This window comes from Triturus cristatus, chromosome 2_1 (genome assembly GCF_964204655.1).
Source record: "Triturus cristatus chromosome 2_1, aTriCri1.1, whole genome shotgun sequence".
Lineage (NCBI taxonomy): Eukaryota > Metazoa > Chordata > Amphibia > Caudata > Salamandridae > Triturus > Triturus cristatus.
This window is the reverse complement of record NC_140581.1, coordinates 33,208,768-33,227,049: the sequence shown is the minus strand read 5'-3', so window position 1 is coordinate 33,227,049 and position 18,282 is coordinate 33,208,768. Positions and strand designations below refer to the sequence as shown.

Below are 18,282 nucleotides of genomic sequence, written 5' to 3'. Positions count from 1 at the left end.
AGTGTCTTGGAGAGGTCTGGGAGTCTGAGTTGGAGCCTCTGTTCCGACAGTACCTTTTATTACGATTTTTATTTTCTCCTCTTAAGCCAAATGTACAGGATTTTGTTTGGTGTCCTAAGTCATGCGCTGTTTCCGCAGTGACATTAAATTACAAAACACACAATGCTAAAGTGCTCGGTGCTGATAGTCTTCTTAAACAGCGTTGTGTGCAGGGGATGGTTACGCCTTCAGTGCATTGGTTTGCAAAGGCTGTGCTTCTTGTCTTGGCAACATTGCAAACAGTTCTCGTCATTGATGCAGTGTTTGACAACCTAGTTATTAGTACGAACTTTGAGATTTGTTTCCGGTGGTGGTGTATGCACTGGCTGTCTCCTTAAGGCAAACACACAAAAGGTGATGGGAGGAATGCTTGGCATTCGCTCGGGGTAGCATTCAAACAAATCATTATTCTGTCCATCATGCCACCTCAGTTTGAACCCAGCCTTATGCAAATAAGTCTGGTCTCAGGCCCCATTTGAACAGTCCAGCCTGAACTGCCCAGACAGGTCCAACCTGAACTGGAGCACAAGTAGCCCTAGACCAGTTTCACCCTTATGGTAACTTTACAAGCTCTAGCTGCACTGGACCACTGCTGACATGCTGCAGTGTCTGGATGCATTGACTGGCAGCTTATTACCACTGCTGACCTGACTTGGTGTCTGGTTTTGCTGACTAGGGCCTTGCTATCACTGCTGACATGCTGTGGTGTCTGGATATGCTGACTGGTGCCTTATCACTGCTGACATGCGGTGGTGTCTGGATAACGTGACTGGCGGCTTATTACCATTGGACCACTGCTGACGTGCTGCGGTGTCTGGATGAATTTACTGGCAGCTTATTACCACTGATGACGTGCCTTGGTGTCTGTATATGCTGACTGGTGCCTTTTTACCACTGGACCACTGCTCGCATGCTGTAGTGTCAGGATACTTTGACTGGCTACTTATTACACTGGACCACAGCTGACATGCTGTGATGTCTGGATTCCTTGACTGGCGGTTTTTATTACCACTGCTGACATGCTGTGGTGTCTGGATACGCTGACCGATGCCTTCTTACCACTGTTGGCATGCGGTGGTGTCTGGATATGCTATGGGGTGCCTTGTTACCAGGGGCATCTTTTGAAATGATTTTAGGGTGTGCCCAGAAGCGTCACATGGAACTGGTGGGCCCACCTACAACGTAAAAATTTAACATACATATGTTATGCAAAGTCTTTGTAAAACATTCTAAATACACACATGGAACGAGGGCCCTGTTAATTGCATATATTTTTTAAATTTTAGGGGACAAGAATAACTGATAAAATAATGGCCCTGATTAGCAATTAATAATTTGCTGTTTAGGGTTGTAAAGAAGTTACAAGAGAGGGAAAGACCTACATTTCCGTAGGGCGGTGGTCTTGGAGGTTAATGCATCAGAAGCAGCGTCTGTAGTGCAAGCCTCCTGCTTAACTAGTCGGAGCACAGGAACCGTATTGGCTGAATTGGTAGTTTCCAGTCATCGGGAGCTGGTCGCCAAGGCAGTTCTGAGAAGCTGGGAGTGTAAATGAGTTCGATTGTATGACAGATTTACACATGCGTTTGACACGCATGCCTTTTTAATACCGGCATTCGAAACTAACACGTCGTTACGACGCATTCCTTTTGCATGCAAGTAGCTGCAACGACTTGCCTTAGGAAGGCGCTGGATTTAGGATTAGTATAATTTACTATTTTAGACTGAAAACCATGAAGGTTAATTAGGATTGTTTAGTCTGGTGGTGCAATTCTTATTTTTAATATTAACAAGAAACCGAACGACAATCTTTCATGGAAGAAACTGTTATTCATGATCCTGAATGACAGTCCTGCTCTTTACTGGGACTATACAAGAGTGAATAGTTTTCACACAAGGTAGCCCACACTTATTGTGAGTTGTTGCAGTTTTTGTCCCCAAGAGATTGTCACTAAGGTGGTGGTGCTTCTTTAAATAATGTTGGAATAAGGTTTCTGAAGAGACCAGTGTCGCTGGTTAAAGGACACTTCTGTACCACACTATTGCTAAATGGGTAAGTCGGGACTAGAACAGCTGGATCGCTGACCCACCTGCCAATGCCACTAATTATGTCATTTCTTTGAGCAAGGAGTAGATTCTGGACAACTAGTTTGAGAGTATTTTGCATCCACATCTTTGATGGATATGCTTGATGCCTCACCTACTATGACCTAGCTGCTGCACAATCATTCCCTTATAGTGCTGGGCTCATTAGTGACGGAAGACACTCCCCTACGAGTAATCACTCAGCATTGACCCAGTCCACAGCATCAAACCACTCGTCACCAACTGAACAAGTGCAGAACAAATGAGGACATCAGTCACACCCAGCTGACCAATCTGATGACTTCTCTTGTCCACCACTGCAGGTCCCAACCACCTACACACTTTTTGCTCCTTGACATCACAGAATCCCTATTATGTATGGGATGATGGAGACCAAGCCCTTCGTAGCGGATCTCCCCTTCATATCTACCTCCAACCCAAGCCAATTCAGCAAAACAAACTATAAAGTGAACATTTCAGGGCAGATAACCCAGCAGTAACCAGTTAGTTGGACTGTTAGAAACACCTTAGAGAGAGCTCTTCACAAATTTCTGTCTTGCACACTTCTTCGTACATCTCACTGCTGAGCACGATAACCGCACCTTGCGGTCATCACATACTACATGGAATCCCTTACCACATAGGATAAACACAGACAACACACTTCCAACGACACTCTCTATATTGGGGTGGCATGCTGCCCATGTAGAGAAGCACTTCAGTGCCCCACATAGGGGGTAGGAAGAGCTATATAATTGTTAGGCTTCAGTACATGTATATCTGGTCCCCTACGGATCACTGCATAGGCCTAGTTTCCTGTCAAAATTGTGGTTTTCTTAAGCTGCTTTGGTGTAAAAGAGGGGTCACTGCCCAGTGGGCATTGCCTGCAGGCAAGATAGTGTCATTTTACCCTCTTATAGGCTCAGCATCTTTGTTAAGGTTGGGGTGGCTGCCTGAAACACTCCAGCTCAATCTCACGAGGTACCCTTCACTTTTTCAAAAGCATTTACAACTGTTTCTATTGATGCTAAGACATTGAATAAGTTCTAGAACGTGTATTTGCCTTCTCTTGGTCTTGAAATCCCATGGATAGTGGTGCATGAGTTGTGGATAAAACAACGCTTTACCAACTGAAATGCCTCTAACAGTACTGAAGAAATGCTCTAGACACTCAATGAGATGTCTATAGGATGGCTTTCCGTGCTATGGAAGTCGCTTAACATTGGCCATGAGAAAAGATGCCGTCTGGAGGACCACCAGGATGATTTGTGATTTCATCTCAAACCTCAGCTGCCGGAAGTCCATATCTGTAGCTCACTAATACTAAATTAAACATTCCATACATGTATAGAAAACGGATGAACTTTAAGGGCTTTGTGATCACTTAGTCTCAATTTCAACCCCTGCGGTAGGCACTTGTTTCCACCGTGGTCGCTCCTCCATCTGTCTGACCTCGTGAAAGCCAACGAAAGGTTTTGCCACAGATGTTGCTGTGATAAAATTGTACAGTTTTGCTACATATTCTGGAACACACAAGATTAATATCCATCTCACACATTACACTACAAGTCTGTCATGGGCAAGGGTCAGGAATTTTATGAAAATACTTTCTAATCCAAAGGACAAGATGCTTGAAAAATGTATTTGCCCTGTAAGAATCAAAAAATAAAATGGACCTTTTTTGTGCCATGCAGTGGTGTCTGAAGTTATGACAGCACCCTCGTATCGGAGCTCTCATAGCTTCTCTGCTTTTACCAGTGCTTTAATGCTATGTTGCCATTTTCCTGTAAATTTAGATAGTGTGTCTGAAAGACGAGGGGAATCTTGGGGGGAGTGCTGCTACTGCGCAAAAAGCCAGGTCTTGCGGAATCTTCTGAAGGTCAGTAGGTCTTGGGTCTGCCGTAGGTGGATGGGGAGGGTGTTCCAGGTCTTGGCGGTGAGGTGGGAGAACGATCTGCCGCCAGAGGTCGCTCTTCGGATGCGGGGGATGAGGGCGAGGTCGGTGGAGCAGAGCTGGCGGGTGGGGGCGTAGAAGCGGAGTCGTCTGAGGTACGCTGGTCCGGTCTTGTGTGCGTGGGTGAGGAGTTTGAAGGTTATCCTATTGTTGACGGGGAGCCAGTGCAGGTCTATCAGGTGGGGTGTGATGTGGCTGCGGCGAGGGGTGTCGATCAGGCGTGCAGAGGCGTTCTGGATGCGTTGCAGCCGTTTGAGGAATTTGGCCGAGGTTCCTGCGTAGAGGGCGTTTCCGTAGTCCAGCCTGCTGCTGACGAGGGCCTGGGTGACTGTTCTTCACGTTTCAGTGGCGATCCACCTGTAGATCTTGCAGAGCATGCGGAGGGTGTTGAAGCAGGAGGAAGAGACGGCGTTCCTCTGCTTAGTCATGGAGAGGGTGGAGTCTAGGATGACCCCTAGGTTGCGTGCGTGATCAGTGGGTGTTGAAGCTGTTCCCAGTGCGGTCGGCAACCAGGAGTCGTCCCAAGCCGAGGGGGTGGATCCAAGAATGAGGACCTCCGTCTTGTCTGAGTTCAGCTTCAACTGGCTGTTCCTCATCCATTCGGCAACGGCCTTCATTCCTTCGTGGCGGTTGGTTTTGGCGGGGTGGGGGTCCTTGGTGAGGGAGAGGATCAGCTGGGTGGCATCGGCATAGGAGATGATGTTGAGGTCGTGCAGTCGGGCGATGTGGGCGAGCGGTGCCATGTAGACGCTTAAGTGCGTTGGGCTGAAGGATGAGCCCTCGGGAATGCCGCAGATCTCGGTGGCTTCGGAGCGGAAGGGGGGAGGCAGATCTGTGTTCTGCCAGAGAGGAAGGAGGTGGTCCAGTCCAGGGCCTTCTCTTGGATCCCGGCGTTATGGGGGTGTGTGCGGTGGCAGACCGCGTCGAAGGCGGCTGACAGGTCCAGGAGGATGAGGGCCGCGGTTTCTCCATTGTCTAGCAGGGTCCTGATGTCATCGGTGGCGGCGATGAGGGCGTTTTCGGTGTTGTGGTTGCTGCGGAAGCCGGACTGGGATGGGTCAAGGATGCGGTTTTCTTCGAGGTAGCGGGTCAGTTGTTTGTTGACTGTCTTCTCATTGACCTTCGCCGGGAACGGGAGCAGGGAGATGGGCCGGAAGTTCTTGAGATCATTGAGGTCCGCCTTGGGTTTCTTGAGTAAGGCGTTTATCTCGGCGTGCTTCCAGTTTTCTGGGAAGGTTGCTGTCTCGAAGGAAATGTTGATGGCTTTCCCAAGATGGGGTGTGATGGTGGTGCTGGCTTTGTTTAAGATGTGGTGCGGGCATGGGTCTGACGGAGAACTGGAATGGACGGTGTTCATGATCTTGAGTGTGTCGTCGTTTATGTTGGTCAAAGAGATCAAGTGGTTGGTGCGGATGGTCGTCGTGGGGGCGGAGGTCTCAGTGGTTGTCGGGGCGGTCGTGGCGTTGAAGCTGTCGTGGATGTCTGCGATTTTGCGATGGAAGAAGGTGGCCAGCGAGTCGCACAGGTCTTGTGAGGGTGGGATGTAGTTGGTGTTGGAGCTGGGGTTGGAGAGTTCCTTCATGATGGTGAAGAGCTCTTTGCTGTTGTGTGCGTTGATGTCTAGGCGGTCTTTGAAGGAGGCCCTTTTGGCGGATCTGATGAGGTAATGGTGTCTGCGGGTGGCGTCCTTGTGGGCTGTGTAGCTGTCCGGTGTTCGTTCACGGTGCCAGTTCTTCTCTAGCTTTCGGCAGGTTTGCTTGGAGGTCTTCAGTGAACCAGCTGGCTTTCTTGCTGGTGTGGCTGTGGGAGGGTTTTTTGAACGGGCGAGGGCGTTGGCGCAGTCGTCAATCCAGTGTCTGAGGTTGCGAGCGGCGGAGTCGGGGTAGCTGGGGTGGGCTCTGGGCGAGGGTGGTGTTTAGCTGGTCTTCGGTGACTTTGCTCCACCAGCGGCGAGGCATCTGTTGGGTGCGGTGGTGCGTGGTGGGTTTCCGAAAGGTGAAGGGGATGCAGCGATGGTCAGTCCAGTGGAGTTCGATGGTGTGGTTGAAGGCGACGGGGGTGGGGGAGATTGTGGAGAAGATGGGGTCAAGCGTGTGGCAGGCGGAGTGGGTGGGTGTTGTGACGAGTTGTCTAAGTCCAAGGTTGTCGATCAGGTTGGTGGAGTTATTGTTGTTCTTGAGGTGGAAGTTCAGGTCCCTGAGGAGAATGTAGTCCGTGGAGGCGAGGGTGTGTGTGCTGACTAAGTCTGCGATGGAGTCGCTGAACTGTGGTCGGGGTCCGGGGGGTCTGTAGACGAGGGTTCCTCTGAGGGTGGTGATGGGGGTCAGTGTGGATCTGGAAGTGCAGGTGTTCGGCGGTGCTGAGGGTGTCGTCTGTGTTGGTCGTGACTGAGTGTTCCTGTGGACAATGGCGATTCCTCCTCCTACTCCGTTGGTGCTGTCCCTGCAGGTGATCTTGTAGCCTTCCGGGATGGCTGTTGCGATGTCGGGCGCTGAGGAGGGGTTCAGCCAGGTCTCCGTCAGGAAGGAGACGTCTGGGGAGGTTGAGTCGAGTAGGTACCAGAGTTGAACGGGGTGTTTGCGGACAGAGCGGGTGTTAAGAATGCATCTGAGGTAGTTGGGTTCTTTCCTAGCGGGTGGATTGGCGGGTCGGGTGCTGGTGAAGCTGCAGTTCCGGCAGGAGAAGTGTCCTTGGGTGTGTTTTGGGACGGCCAGGAAGCAGGTGTGTGATCGTCCGGCGTTGAGTGAGTAGAGGGTGCTGGCATCGTAGCAGAGGTGGGCGTCGTGGCATTCGTGGGGGCCAGGTGGTCTGGCGCTGGGCACGGTCCAGGCACGGATGGGCGCAGACGGGCTTGCCTTTCGCGCACCAGCGGTGCGGTCTCCCTATAAGGGGAGGTGGGAGGGAGGAGCAGCTGGGAAGCGGGGGCGGCGAATGGGCTAGCAGGGGGGTGGGGCCGCAGGGACGCAGCGGCGGGAAAGACGGGTGAAGTACGGCAGGGGGAACAGAAGGCAAAACAGGGCACAGACAAAATGGCAGGGGGGAGAAACAAGGAAATTAGGCAAAGCAGGAGGGAGAAAAAGGAAATTAGGCCATGAGAAACTAGACTACAATCAAAAGCAATACAGCAGCAATGCAAAGAAGACAAGTAGAAGCAAAGCAGTACAGCAGCGTGGAGAGCGACCTGCCTGAGAGCAGGGTCAAAGGTCGCAAGATCATAGATTTATATTCCATCTAGTCTCCTTGTACCTCTAGAGTGGACCGTGCCCATCTCGATTGCTCTTCTGTGGTCATGACATCGGCTCCTTTCCTGCTTGTGCTGTATAAAGCTAGCTCTGTATCACATGGTCATGCCTGCCTAGTATGCACAATGGCAAGAACGTATGTTGCGCCGGAGGTTTACTGAGTGGGCCAAGTGGTGGGATTAAGTGCATCCTATACTATTGTGCTAAGAGTCCATCCCATAGGTGTGCTCTAGATTGGGTAAGCATAGAATGGAAGAGAGCCCGGCAGAGCTCAGCAGCCCACACTTCGCTAACCTGCCCTTTGCTTTTTTCAGATGAATTGACGAGCGTCACTTTGGATCACGGAGGCCTCTTGGATCCCAGGCTTGAACCCGCCAGCAGCTTCTGGACAACTGAAAGGGATGGGGCGGTCAGGCTGCGCATGGACCCCACGGGGCCTGCGGCGGATCCACCCATTACGGTTCACCAGATGTTCCAGAGAACCATTAATCGCTTTGGTGATCGGCCAGCCTTGGCCCAGAAGAAAGATGGAGTTTGGGAAACCATCACGCACCTGGAGTATTACCAGCAGTGTCGAGCTGCAGCCAAGAGTTTCTTGAAGGTGAGTCCTATGCATCCAGAATCCTTTCCTTCCACCGCCTCAACAGGGTGATAAAGCAAAGTCTGTATGTTTACGTAACTGCTACTGTGAGTTAGGAAATGGCAGTACAAGTGGTAAACCTGCTCTCCACACTACACCTCAATCTCCCACTACAACCAGTGTTTTTTTCTGAAATGCATGTAATGGCACCATTGCCCTGTGTCCACTATTGCGCCTCCCCACCGCCCCCCCCCCCCCCCCCTCCCAATTTGGGACACCTTCTACTTTTAAAGTTTGGAGCATCTGCCGTGTCATCTGGTGTCATAAAATGTTTTCCCCAAATTGAAAATGGCCGTCCTCATGCTAGTGCACCTGTGAATGGGTCCGGCTTTATTTTTGTTTTTGCAAACCCATTCAAAGATTATCTTAAAAGATGCACGCTCATTCATGGCAGCCAGCTTTGAATGAACGGGGCTATGGAACTTTAGGTATAGGGTTTCTGGTTTTCAGTTCAAATACATTTTAACTGATACACTGACACTGCTTTTCAGTAGAAACTTGATCACTTTGACTATCTTTGGCAAATCACTTCTCATCACTGTGACCCAACTTCTTTATTTGCCATAAGTGTACGTGTAACAAGTGCTAAATCAATAAATGTTTTCATGTTAGATGAACTCTGCAAGATCCAGAAGGGCCCAACATGAAAAGTGTTTATGCAACAGTGGATTTACACTGAAAAACGATTTATATGCATGAAGATTGCCAGCACAAATCTACTCACAAGCTTAAAACAGATGGGAAGAGGTAATTCCAAGGTTGGATTGCCGTGCGAATTTGTACAGACTCTCATACCTACATTGTTACCAACATTCACCTGTTCTTTAAACCATTTACCGTTGAAACCTTCTTGAATATATATATTTTAATGCTGGCATCTATCGGATGTTTCATTGAATAATGCCTTAGATAAAAGGTATTTGAAGTTGCCTTTAAAACGAATGTTTTTTGCATTTAAATTCGGTAGACAAACTATTGGACTTTTTCAATTTGATACAATTCGTGAAAAAAATCATATTTGGTTACACTTTATTTTTAAAACCATCCAGAATCTTGCATCCGTTCTTTTACATTTTTTCCATGTAATTGAGGAGCAATTTGGGTGCATTACCTATAATCAATCATTGTTAAATGTTGTGAACTTGTATGCATGGTATTATATTGGAATCACTGTCAGAAATGTAAGATATTGCAGCTCAATGCATTTTCCTAAAGCCCTCACGTAACAAGGGTTTGATTTAATGAAAAATATATTCACATTCACTGAAAAAAACAAAGGTTACAGGGATGTTATACTTAGACTGAGGTTTCACTTGTACAAAACCAGAGAAATTCAAGTTATAGTTGGCTAACTATAACTTGTCCCGCAATGCACTGCTTATGACCGCCCATATTACATCACTCATAGCATGGTCAGTGACATCACTGATGACATCATCCAAGGATTGTTTTTTAAAAAACTTACTGAGTGTTAAACAAGTCAGTCAAGTCAAAAAGGCTTTATTTCGATAAAAACATATCCTAAAAGCTGAACATTAAAAACAATTTACTTTAAAGAAAAAAAATTAAAACATCTATTTACAACAATCCTTAAATTCATTGAAATTAAGAACAATGCATAAATTCTGTGCAGATTAAAAAGATCATTATGAATTATTAGTTAAAACCCAATTAAACAATACATTTAAGCCTTTTACTTCGAAGATACGAAGCCCATGATAAAAATTTGGAAAGGCCACAAGCATATGATGGACGCGAATCTGACATCAGGATACGCAGAGCCTCATTATGGGACCTAGTACCTAACAGTCGGCACAATGCTTTAAGCCACTTTTGTCTTGGTTTCATATACTCCGGGCATTGGAACATAAAGTGCGCTATTGTCTCAGGGCTGGTTATGCAAAAAGGACAAAATACAGTTGTCTGAGCCGGGGATTTCCAGCGGGCTGTAAAAGCTCGCAATGGGAGAGCCCCGACCCTAAACCTGAAATAGAGAGCCCTATCAAACGGCTTCCCAATAATATCCAAATAAAGTTACCGAATCGGTAGATCCTTGAACTTCAGGAAGTCCTCCGAAAGTTTACCCAAAGAATGGTTGGCATTAGTTCGGGACACAACCCAGTTCCAATACAAGTTCTTTAATATTGCCGTTGGGGGGGGGGGGGGAGGACCTGCCAGCCCAAGCTTCACTTAGTCCAAGATCACCAAGCAAAGCTTTTACATCTTTCAACCACTTTATCTTGTACCATCCCGGTAGTGACAATATTTCAGACAGCCCTTTAGCGTATTTGGTCAATTCTGGCACTCGCCACAGCCGGGCCCTCAAGAGCAACGGTCGCAGCTTTGCAAGATCACCAATTGGGCGACAGCCTAAGTCAAGCATTAACGGTAACATTGGAATACCCTGGGGAAGTGACATGAGGGACCTACAGAATTTGTTTTCTGACCTTGACAACTAGTCTATGCTATTGGTGCCCCATAGTTCAGCCCCGTAAAGGGCAGAGCTAACTCCCCTTGCTTTATAAATATCGATAACGGGGGCTATTGGTCTTATTGTACAGAGACGCTGCTCCTTTAGCAGAGCCCCGGTTATCCTCTTATGGGTTAGGAGTATTTTGCATAAATGTGGGGTCCACTGCAAGGTATGCGATATACGTGTACCCAAATAGTCAAATACCTTCTCCCTGCCCAAGGGTACAGAATTCAACGTGGGAGGACGTGCACGTTTTTTGGGGGGATTAATCACTAAGTATTTAGTTTTATCAGTGTCGATTACCAAACCCCGCTCCAAACAAAAAATCTAAGTTATTAAGGAGATTCTGAAGGCCCATTGGGGACTTAGACAACAGGAGCGTATCGTCCGCAAAGAGGAGGGTAGGAATACGCTCGCCCGCCAGGGATGGTTCATCTGAAGGGTCTTTTAGCAGATGCTCAACCACACCATTAACATATAAGGAAAATAGGGTGGGAGCAAGAACACATCCCTGGCGGACCCCTCTATCTACCGGGATTCTATTTGTTTTCTCGCCCTGTGTGCCCCATCTAATTTGGGCAAAATTGCCTTCATGGAGCCTCACCAACATTAAAAGAATGTAGCGTGGGAGCCCCATTTTGGCAAGGACTCCCCATAAAGTCTCCCTAGGCACAAGGTCAAAGGCAGTCTTTAGGTCGATAAAAGCAAGATAAAGACTGCCTTTGCCTATAACCACTACCTTCCAGTAGTTTAACATCAATCCAAATACTTGCTCTATCGTGCCTGTACCAGCTCTAAACCCTGCTTGGTAATCGGAGAGGATATCATTTTCATCAATCCATTGTAATATCCTCCCCAATAAGACCTTTCCAACAACCTTCTGGGTTGTATCTAACAAACTTATGGGGCGATAATTAGAGGGATCGTCCCTTAAACCTTTTTTAAAAATGGGGACAACCTCTGCCCCCTTCCATGACTCTGGGATCGCGGCACCTCTATAGATAGCAATGAGCAGGGAGTGGATGAACTTCCCCCATTTTAAGGTGTCAAGGCGAAGCAAGTCGCCAGGAATACCATCACGACCAGCTGCTTTTTGGGGCAAAATAGTGTTAATAGCACACTCCACTTCCTTAGTTGTGAAATCAGGCTCAATTGAGTCACCCTCCAGAACAGAATAGTTAAATGTAGCTAGAGCGCTAGACCCATGTTGACGGGTATACAATTTGGAGAAGTGAGTAAACCATGCTTGGCTGGTAATGCGACATGTAATGTGATTGCTATCTGGTCTATTCCTAGCTCTAATTGTATCCCAGAAGCGTCCAGCATCTTTACTAGAACTAGCCTCCTTTAGAGCGTGCCAGTACTCGTCTTCCCACTCCTTTTTTGCACTTGCTTTTACCCGTTTATAGTCCTTCCTAGTATACTGTATCAAAGATTGTGACTTGCCTTTAATAGCCTTAATTAGGGCTGTTTTGGCATGTCTACATGCAGGGGTAAACCAATCGTGTGTGCCCTTCGGCTTCGCATTCATTACAGGCTTACCCCCGCGCACTTGCTCCAGGAATAGTTCCCCTATAGTTTTAATTGTTTCCTCAAAAACAAGCGTTGCCCTACCAGGTACAAAAGGAGATTGGGCAATAGTGTCCAGCTCCAATTGTGAAATTGATAATGTTTGGTCTATAATACTGAGCTTGGCCTCATCAAGGGCTATTTTACTCCACTTCAGACGTCTCCCGCAGTTAGATAGAGACTTTAGGAGCGGGCTTATGGGCTGTTTCATTTATTTTGCTTGGCCACAAACTGTTAAGGGTTAAACAGAGCGAATTATGGTCACTTTCAACGGTAGTTAAGACCGCCATATCCTGAACTAATTTCCAGAGCATAAAATCAAGAAGGATATAGTCGATCCTTGAGGTATAATTCACCCTATTGTAGGTATCCGCACCCATAGGGTCCGAAATAGTTCGGCCATTAACAGCTCTTAACCCGAACTCCATAGTCAGTGCATTTAACTGGATCGCCCTTTGGGACCACTTTTTAATCGGTTGAATAGTTAGCACTGGTATGCCCCTTTTTACATCATCTTCAGCCAAATCCAGAATGTCCTCTGTCGCAAGGGGCTCGTATGAACAATTAAAATCACCCACAACCAAGACTTGGGCACCAAAATTACAGGCTCTAAGCTCATTTTCAAGAATGGTTACTATAGGGGAAAGAGAACCATTTTTTGTGCCCCTGACGTAAATGTTAAATAACTCAAGGGCTCGCCCCCTATTGGGACCTCTCAACAGAATTCTTAGAATGTCTGGGCAATTGGTCTGCTTTTGGATGATGTGGCATCCAAGGGAGATACTCGCCCATATAAGAAGGCCCCCCGAGGGGCGGCCCTTCCCTGTACTTGGGGATATTGCAGGCAAGAAAAAGGTAACATACCCAACTCTGTGGAGGGGCTTCAGACTCCAGGTCTCTTGGAACATACAGATCTTATGCGCCTCTACCAGAGTATTCCATTCTGGCGAGCCCAACTTCCTATTTATGCCTGCCAAATTCCAGCTAATAACTTTGAGTGGTTCCATGGTAGCAAGAGTACAGTTTATTGGTAGGTCCAATTGTTCTCTAAAAAGGTTGGACTGTACTTTAGCTGGATCAAGTACTGTAATATGCCGACTACCGGAGGCAGATGTTCACTCAAAGAATTAGCTTCTGAGTGCAGTGGGGAGTAATAAGTACGTCAAAACCCTAAATCACGACCAAAATATTCCCCCCTATTACCAAAGTTAAAAGAGGAGTAAGGGCAATAATCATTTGTAAACCTACCCCAGAGTTTGCCTTGGTTTTGCCATTGAGGTTGAAGCACTTGAGGATAAAAATGGCCCAAACCAACTGTTCTAATTGTACTACTGGAAGACTCATTATGGTAATTACAGATGAACTTTACGGCACGTGTATCACGAAAGTTAACTAGGATACAATCGCCGGGAACGTCCTTGTCTCTTGTTAAACCTGTATACTCAGATAAGTGGCTGGCTGTGGGAGCTTCTATTTGGGTGAGAGTCAGTGGATGTGTATGTGGTGTATATAAGAGTGAGTGGGGTATGTGAGATTGGGTGTCAGTGGGTGTATTTTTTTTTTTTTTTTTATATGTGCTGGCTAGACCCAGAGGTATTCGAGCGCTTTACATAAAAAGATAGTATAAAGCAAACATGGTATACAGGTGGAAAAAGATAATGAAAGAACATGTGAAATATACAAATCAAAATAGAAAAACAGGTGCAAGAGATTTAACACTTCAAGTAATTAGGTAGATGTTAGGGAATTGGGTAAATATTACTGGGCAAATAGAACATGGAGATTGGAGATCAGGTGCAGGTCACAGGTTAGGACCCCCAAGAATTATTGGGCCAAACGGCATACAAGTAGATAAAAGAAAAACAAAACACGTGAAGTATACAAGTCAAATAGATAAACATGTGCAAGAGCTATACACTTCAAGTAATTAGGTAGATGATGTTCAGGAAATGGACAAATATCACTAGACTAATAAAACAAGGTGATTGAAGATCATGTGTAGGAAACAGGTTATGATCCCCAATAATTGAGGAGGTGGATTTTGAGGTATTTTTTTAAAGCTGAAATAGGAGGGGATACAGCGCAGGTGTTTTGGGAGGGCATTCCAGATGGTAGGGGCATTATCAGAGGAGGAGCGAGATTGTGTGGATTTCTTTTTATGTAGTGGTGGGATTAGGAGGAGGGTGTTGGTGCTTCTCAGAGGTCGTTTGGTGCCCGCAATGAGGAGTTACTTGGAGAGGTACTGTGGAGTGTTTTGGTGGAGGACTTTGAGTAATGCAGACAGTTTTGTAGGCAGATCTGCCTTCAATAGGGAGCCATTTGAGAGCCAGGGATATGACCTAAACGTTTGCAGTCTGTGATGAGCCTGGCTGCAAGGTTGAGCACAGCTTTGATTAGAGCAAGGTCGACCTTGGGGATTCCATTGAGAATGGTGTTGCCATAATCAATACGAGAAAGAACAAGTGACTGAACTACAAGTTTAAAGTCATCAGTAGGTATAAAGGGTTTGATTTTCTTGAGGTGCCGGAGAGTGAAGAGGGCTCCTTTAGCAGAGTTTTTGATGTGGACGTTAAGGGTTAGGGTGTTGTCGATGAAGATACCAAGAGATTTGACAGAGTTGGACAGGGTGAGTGAGCAGTTGAGTGTGTTAAGGTCAGAGATCCAGGATTGAACGGGGCAGGGTTATTTTTAGGGGAGAAGAGAATGATTTCTGTTTTGTTAGGGTTAAGTTTGAGGTGATTGGAATGGAACCAGGTTTGGGTCTTGGCAAGGGTGTTTTTCAGGTGTAAGATGTCAGCATGAGTTTTAATCTTTTAATAGATTTGGGTGTCATCGGCGTAGAGGTGGTAATTTATGCCTGCTTGTTTAAGAATGAGGGTGAGGGGTTCCATAAAGAGGTTAACGAGGGTGGGAGAGAATGGATCCTTGGACTCCAAGGGAGACAGGGGTGGGGCTAGAAAGACCGTTTTGAATTTTGATTTGCTGAGTTCGGTGTTGTAGGTAGAAGACAAACCATTTGTGGGCAGTACCATTAAGGCCGAAACAGGTCCTAAGTACACTAAGTAGGGCTGAATGGTTGACTGTATCGAACGCTGCGGAGAGATCACGAAGGATAAGAAAGCAAGTCTCGCCATCATCAAGTGAGTGGTGGATGTCATCGATGACATTGAGCATTGCCGTATCGGTGCTGCAGCCTTTCTTGAAGTCTGATTGAAAGGGGTCGAGTAGTTCGAAGTTTTCGATGTGTTTGGCTAGTTGTAGTAGGACACACTTTTCAAGGACCTTTGAGAGAAGGGGGAGGTTATTGATGGGGCGGAGATTGTTTAGGTCATTGGGGTCAGTATTGGGGTTCATGATTATGGGAGAGATTTGTCCAAGTTGAAGGGAGGTGAGGACCCAGCCAGTGGGGAGAGAGATGTTGATGATTGAGGTCCAGTATGGGGTAATGATGTGCTTAAGGGCAGGAACAAGGTTAGAGGGTAAGGGGCATTTGTGTGGGAGGGCGGTTTAAGATTACCAATTATTTTAAGAACTTCTAGCTCAGTCACAGGGAGGAAGTTGAGCAAGTAGGCATTCTTTAATTGAGAGTTAGGGGAGTTGGTTTACGTAGAAGTGGTAGGGGATAGGTGTGAGGAGTGGTTGGGGGGTGAGAAGTAGGTATGTGAGGAGAGTCACTGGGGAGCGGTAGAGTAGTGGGTGGAAGAGAGAAGGGGTTAACTGGTCGAGGGGATGTGGAGTAGGAATTAGAGGTGAAGACAGGTTTGCATTGGGAGTTGGAGGATAGCTGTGTGGAAAGGAAGGATTGATCAATTTTGGCTATTTTTTCCGAGAAGTGGGAAATTTCTTCACTGGCGGAGGAGGCGATCAGATTTGGAGGTGCGGGTGAAGTTTGGTTGCGAATGATTTTGAAGAGTTCCCTAGGTCTGTTTTTGGCACGATCAAGTGCGGAAGAAGGATGCCTTTTCCTTGAAGATGTGTTTTTTGTACGTGGATCTAGCACATCTGAGTAGTGCAAGATGGAAGGGAGAGTGATGGTGTCTCCATGTTCTTTCCGACAGTCTGAGTGACCGTCTTTCGTTATTAAGCTCGGTATTAAACCAAGAGTTTGAGGGGTGTTTATTTGGTTTTTGAGTTTAGGCGGGGCCAATTGGTCAAGGATACCGGTAACAGTATTGTTAAAGTGTTCAGTGAGCTCATTTCCATTTTGTGAGGGGGGAATGAGAAGAAGTTATGGTGAGGGAGGTTTCTGGAGTTGAAGATAAAATCTTACCTGAATTGGGAAAGTTCAGTAATCAAATTAGATAGGACAAGTTCAATGTTGTGTAGGCTCTGGGCTATTATGGTGAAGGGAGGTACCGAGGGGACGTGGTCTAGGTTAGTTGTGGAGTGGACTGATGTGGGAGATAGGGTAGTGGGTGTGGAGTGTGGGGTGATGGGGCTGTTAGGTGTGAGGGGTTCAGTATTCAAGTTGGCTAGGTCAGGTTCAGTGTTGTGTAGGCTCGTGGCAGTTTGGGTGAAGGGAGTTACTGTAGGGGGGTGGGTGGGGGAAAGGGAGTGTTCTGGGGTAGGGAATGGTCTGGGTTAGTTGCAGAGGTTGAACTGATGTGTGGAGGGGAGATAGGGTAATGGGTGTGGAGTGAGGGGTATCAGGGCTGTTAGGTGTGAGGGGTTGGGCTAGGTTAGACAGGAGGTTAAGAACTACAGGAGATGTGGTCAGAGGATAAAAGGGCAGAGAGCGAGTGGAGAGCGGATATATTGGGGCGGGGGTTGTGTTTTTATCAGGGGTTGGAATAAAGGATATGGAGGCGGAGTTGGGATGCCCTGGAGGGGCAGGATAGGGGGAATGGGGAGGAGAAGAGGGTGTTCAGGATGGGTAAGAGGCGGGAGGCGGGGGGTGGGGAGTTGTCGGGGGGTTGAATGCAAAGGACGGTGGAGTGAGTGAGTGTTTGGGAAAGGGGAGAGAGGTTGGAGGGTCAGGAAGAGGGGGGTCATGGGAGGTAGATAGCAGGGATTGTATGAGTGAGTGGCTGTTCGAGTATCTGTTTGGGTGAGTGTGTTGGTGTTTAAGTGGGTGTAATGGTGAATGAGGGGCTAATGAGTGGCTGTATGGGTGAGGGTGCAGGTTTCAAGTGTTTGTAAATGGTGAAAGTGTGCATGAGTGGCTAAATGGGTGACTGAGCAGGTACATAAATGTTTATGGGTCATTGACGGTACATAAGTGACTGGGTGCATGAATTTGTCTGTGTGTACTTGTGTCTGTGAGTGAATGGGTGTGTGAGTGGCTGTATCAGTAAGTGAGTGTTAGGTTGTATGGGAGAGTATTTGTACTTGTCTCAGTGACTATAGATGAGTGAGCAGATGTTCATGTATCTCAGTGAGTGGTTGTATGAGTAACTGTGTGAGTGACCGGGTAAGTGTGTAGGTATGGAAGTATGTGAATGGCTGTATGGGTGGGTGTGCAAGTGTCTGTATATCTGTATGACTGGATGTGTGAGTCGCTATATTGGGTCAGTGAGTAGGTGCATGAGTGGCTGTATGTGAGTTAGTGGTTGCATTTGTAAATGTATTGGTAATTTGGTGTGAGTGGCTCTATCAATCAGTGAGTAGGTGCGAGTCTGGATAATGTCATCAGTGATGTCATGAGAGATGTAACTGACCATGTCATTAGCAGGCCTTTGAAAATCATAAAAATGTTACTAGACCTGCAGGTCTAGTGACTTAAATAATCTACTCGACCTATTTGTAATATCCTTGACCCATAAACCGGTTTCAGATGATGTGATCGTGGGCAAATATTTAAATTCATTGAGCTGCCATTTTCTTCATTATCACATATGAGAGCGCCTTCAAATGTGAGTTTAGCATCTGCTGCACAAAAAACTTTTTTGTTTTAATAGAATAAACTTTTTTTTCCATAAATCAAAACTCTGGCCACATATAAGATACACAGGACCCCTCACTTGCTTCTTAGTTCATTAAAAACATTGTCATTCGGGTGGGGGCAGTAATGTTTCTCAAACACGTTTAAAAACTATCACTTTTATTAAATGCATAACTAAAGCATGAAGTGGTAGCACACTGTCATTTGTACTCAGCAGATTGTACATTGAAATGGCCACACACTCTCCCACTGACCTGCAGCTTTCCTGATAAAACTACATAGTGTACAAACAATTTTTGTAGTTTCTGCTATTGGCATTTGCACATCACTAAGTAAAGTGTTCTGGTTTGTTTTGCTCCTATATAAGTTTTTGGTTGCATCACGCTACTTTATTACAAAAAC

The 18,282-nt window shown here is 46.6% G+C and overlaps 1 protein-coding gene across 2 annotated transcripts in view; it reads left to right on the top strand.

Annotated features, from left to right (window-relative positions):
* Positions 1-18,282, top strand: part of LOC146863655 (long-chain-fatty-acid--CoA ligase ACSBG2-like) — a 797,459-nt gene that overhangs the window by 357,754 nt on the left and 421,423 nt on the right. For both annotated transcript variants that reach the window (XM_085627744.1, XM_085627747.1), the window contains one exon: positions 7,632-7,918. In XM_085627744.1, the coding sequence (XP_085483870.1) occupies positions 7,632-7,918 (287 nt within the window). The remainder of the gene's footprint in view (positions 1-7,631; positions 7,919-18,282) is intronic.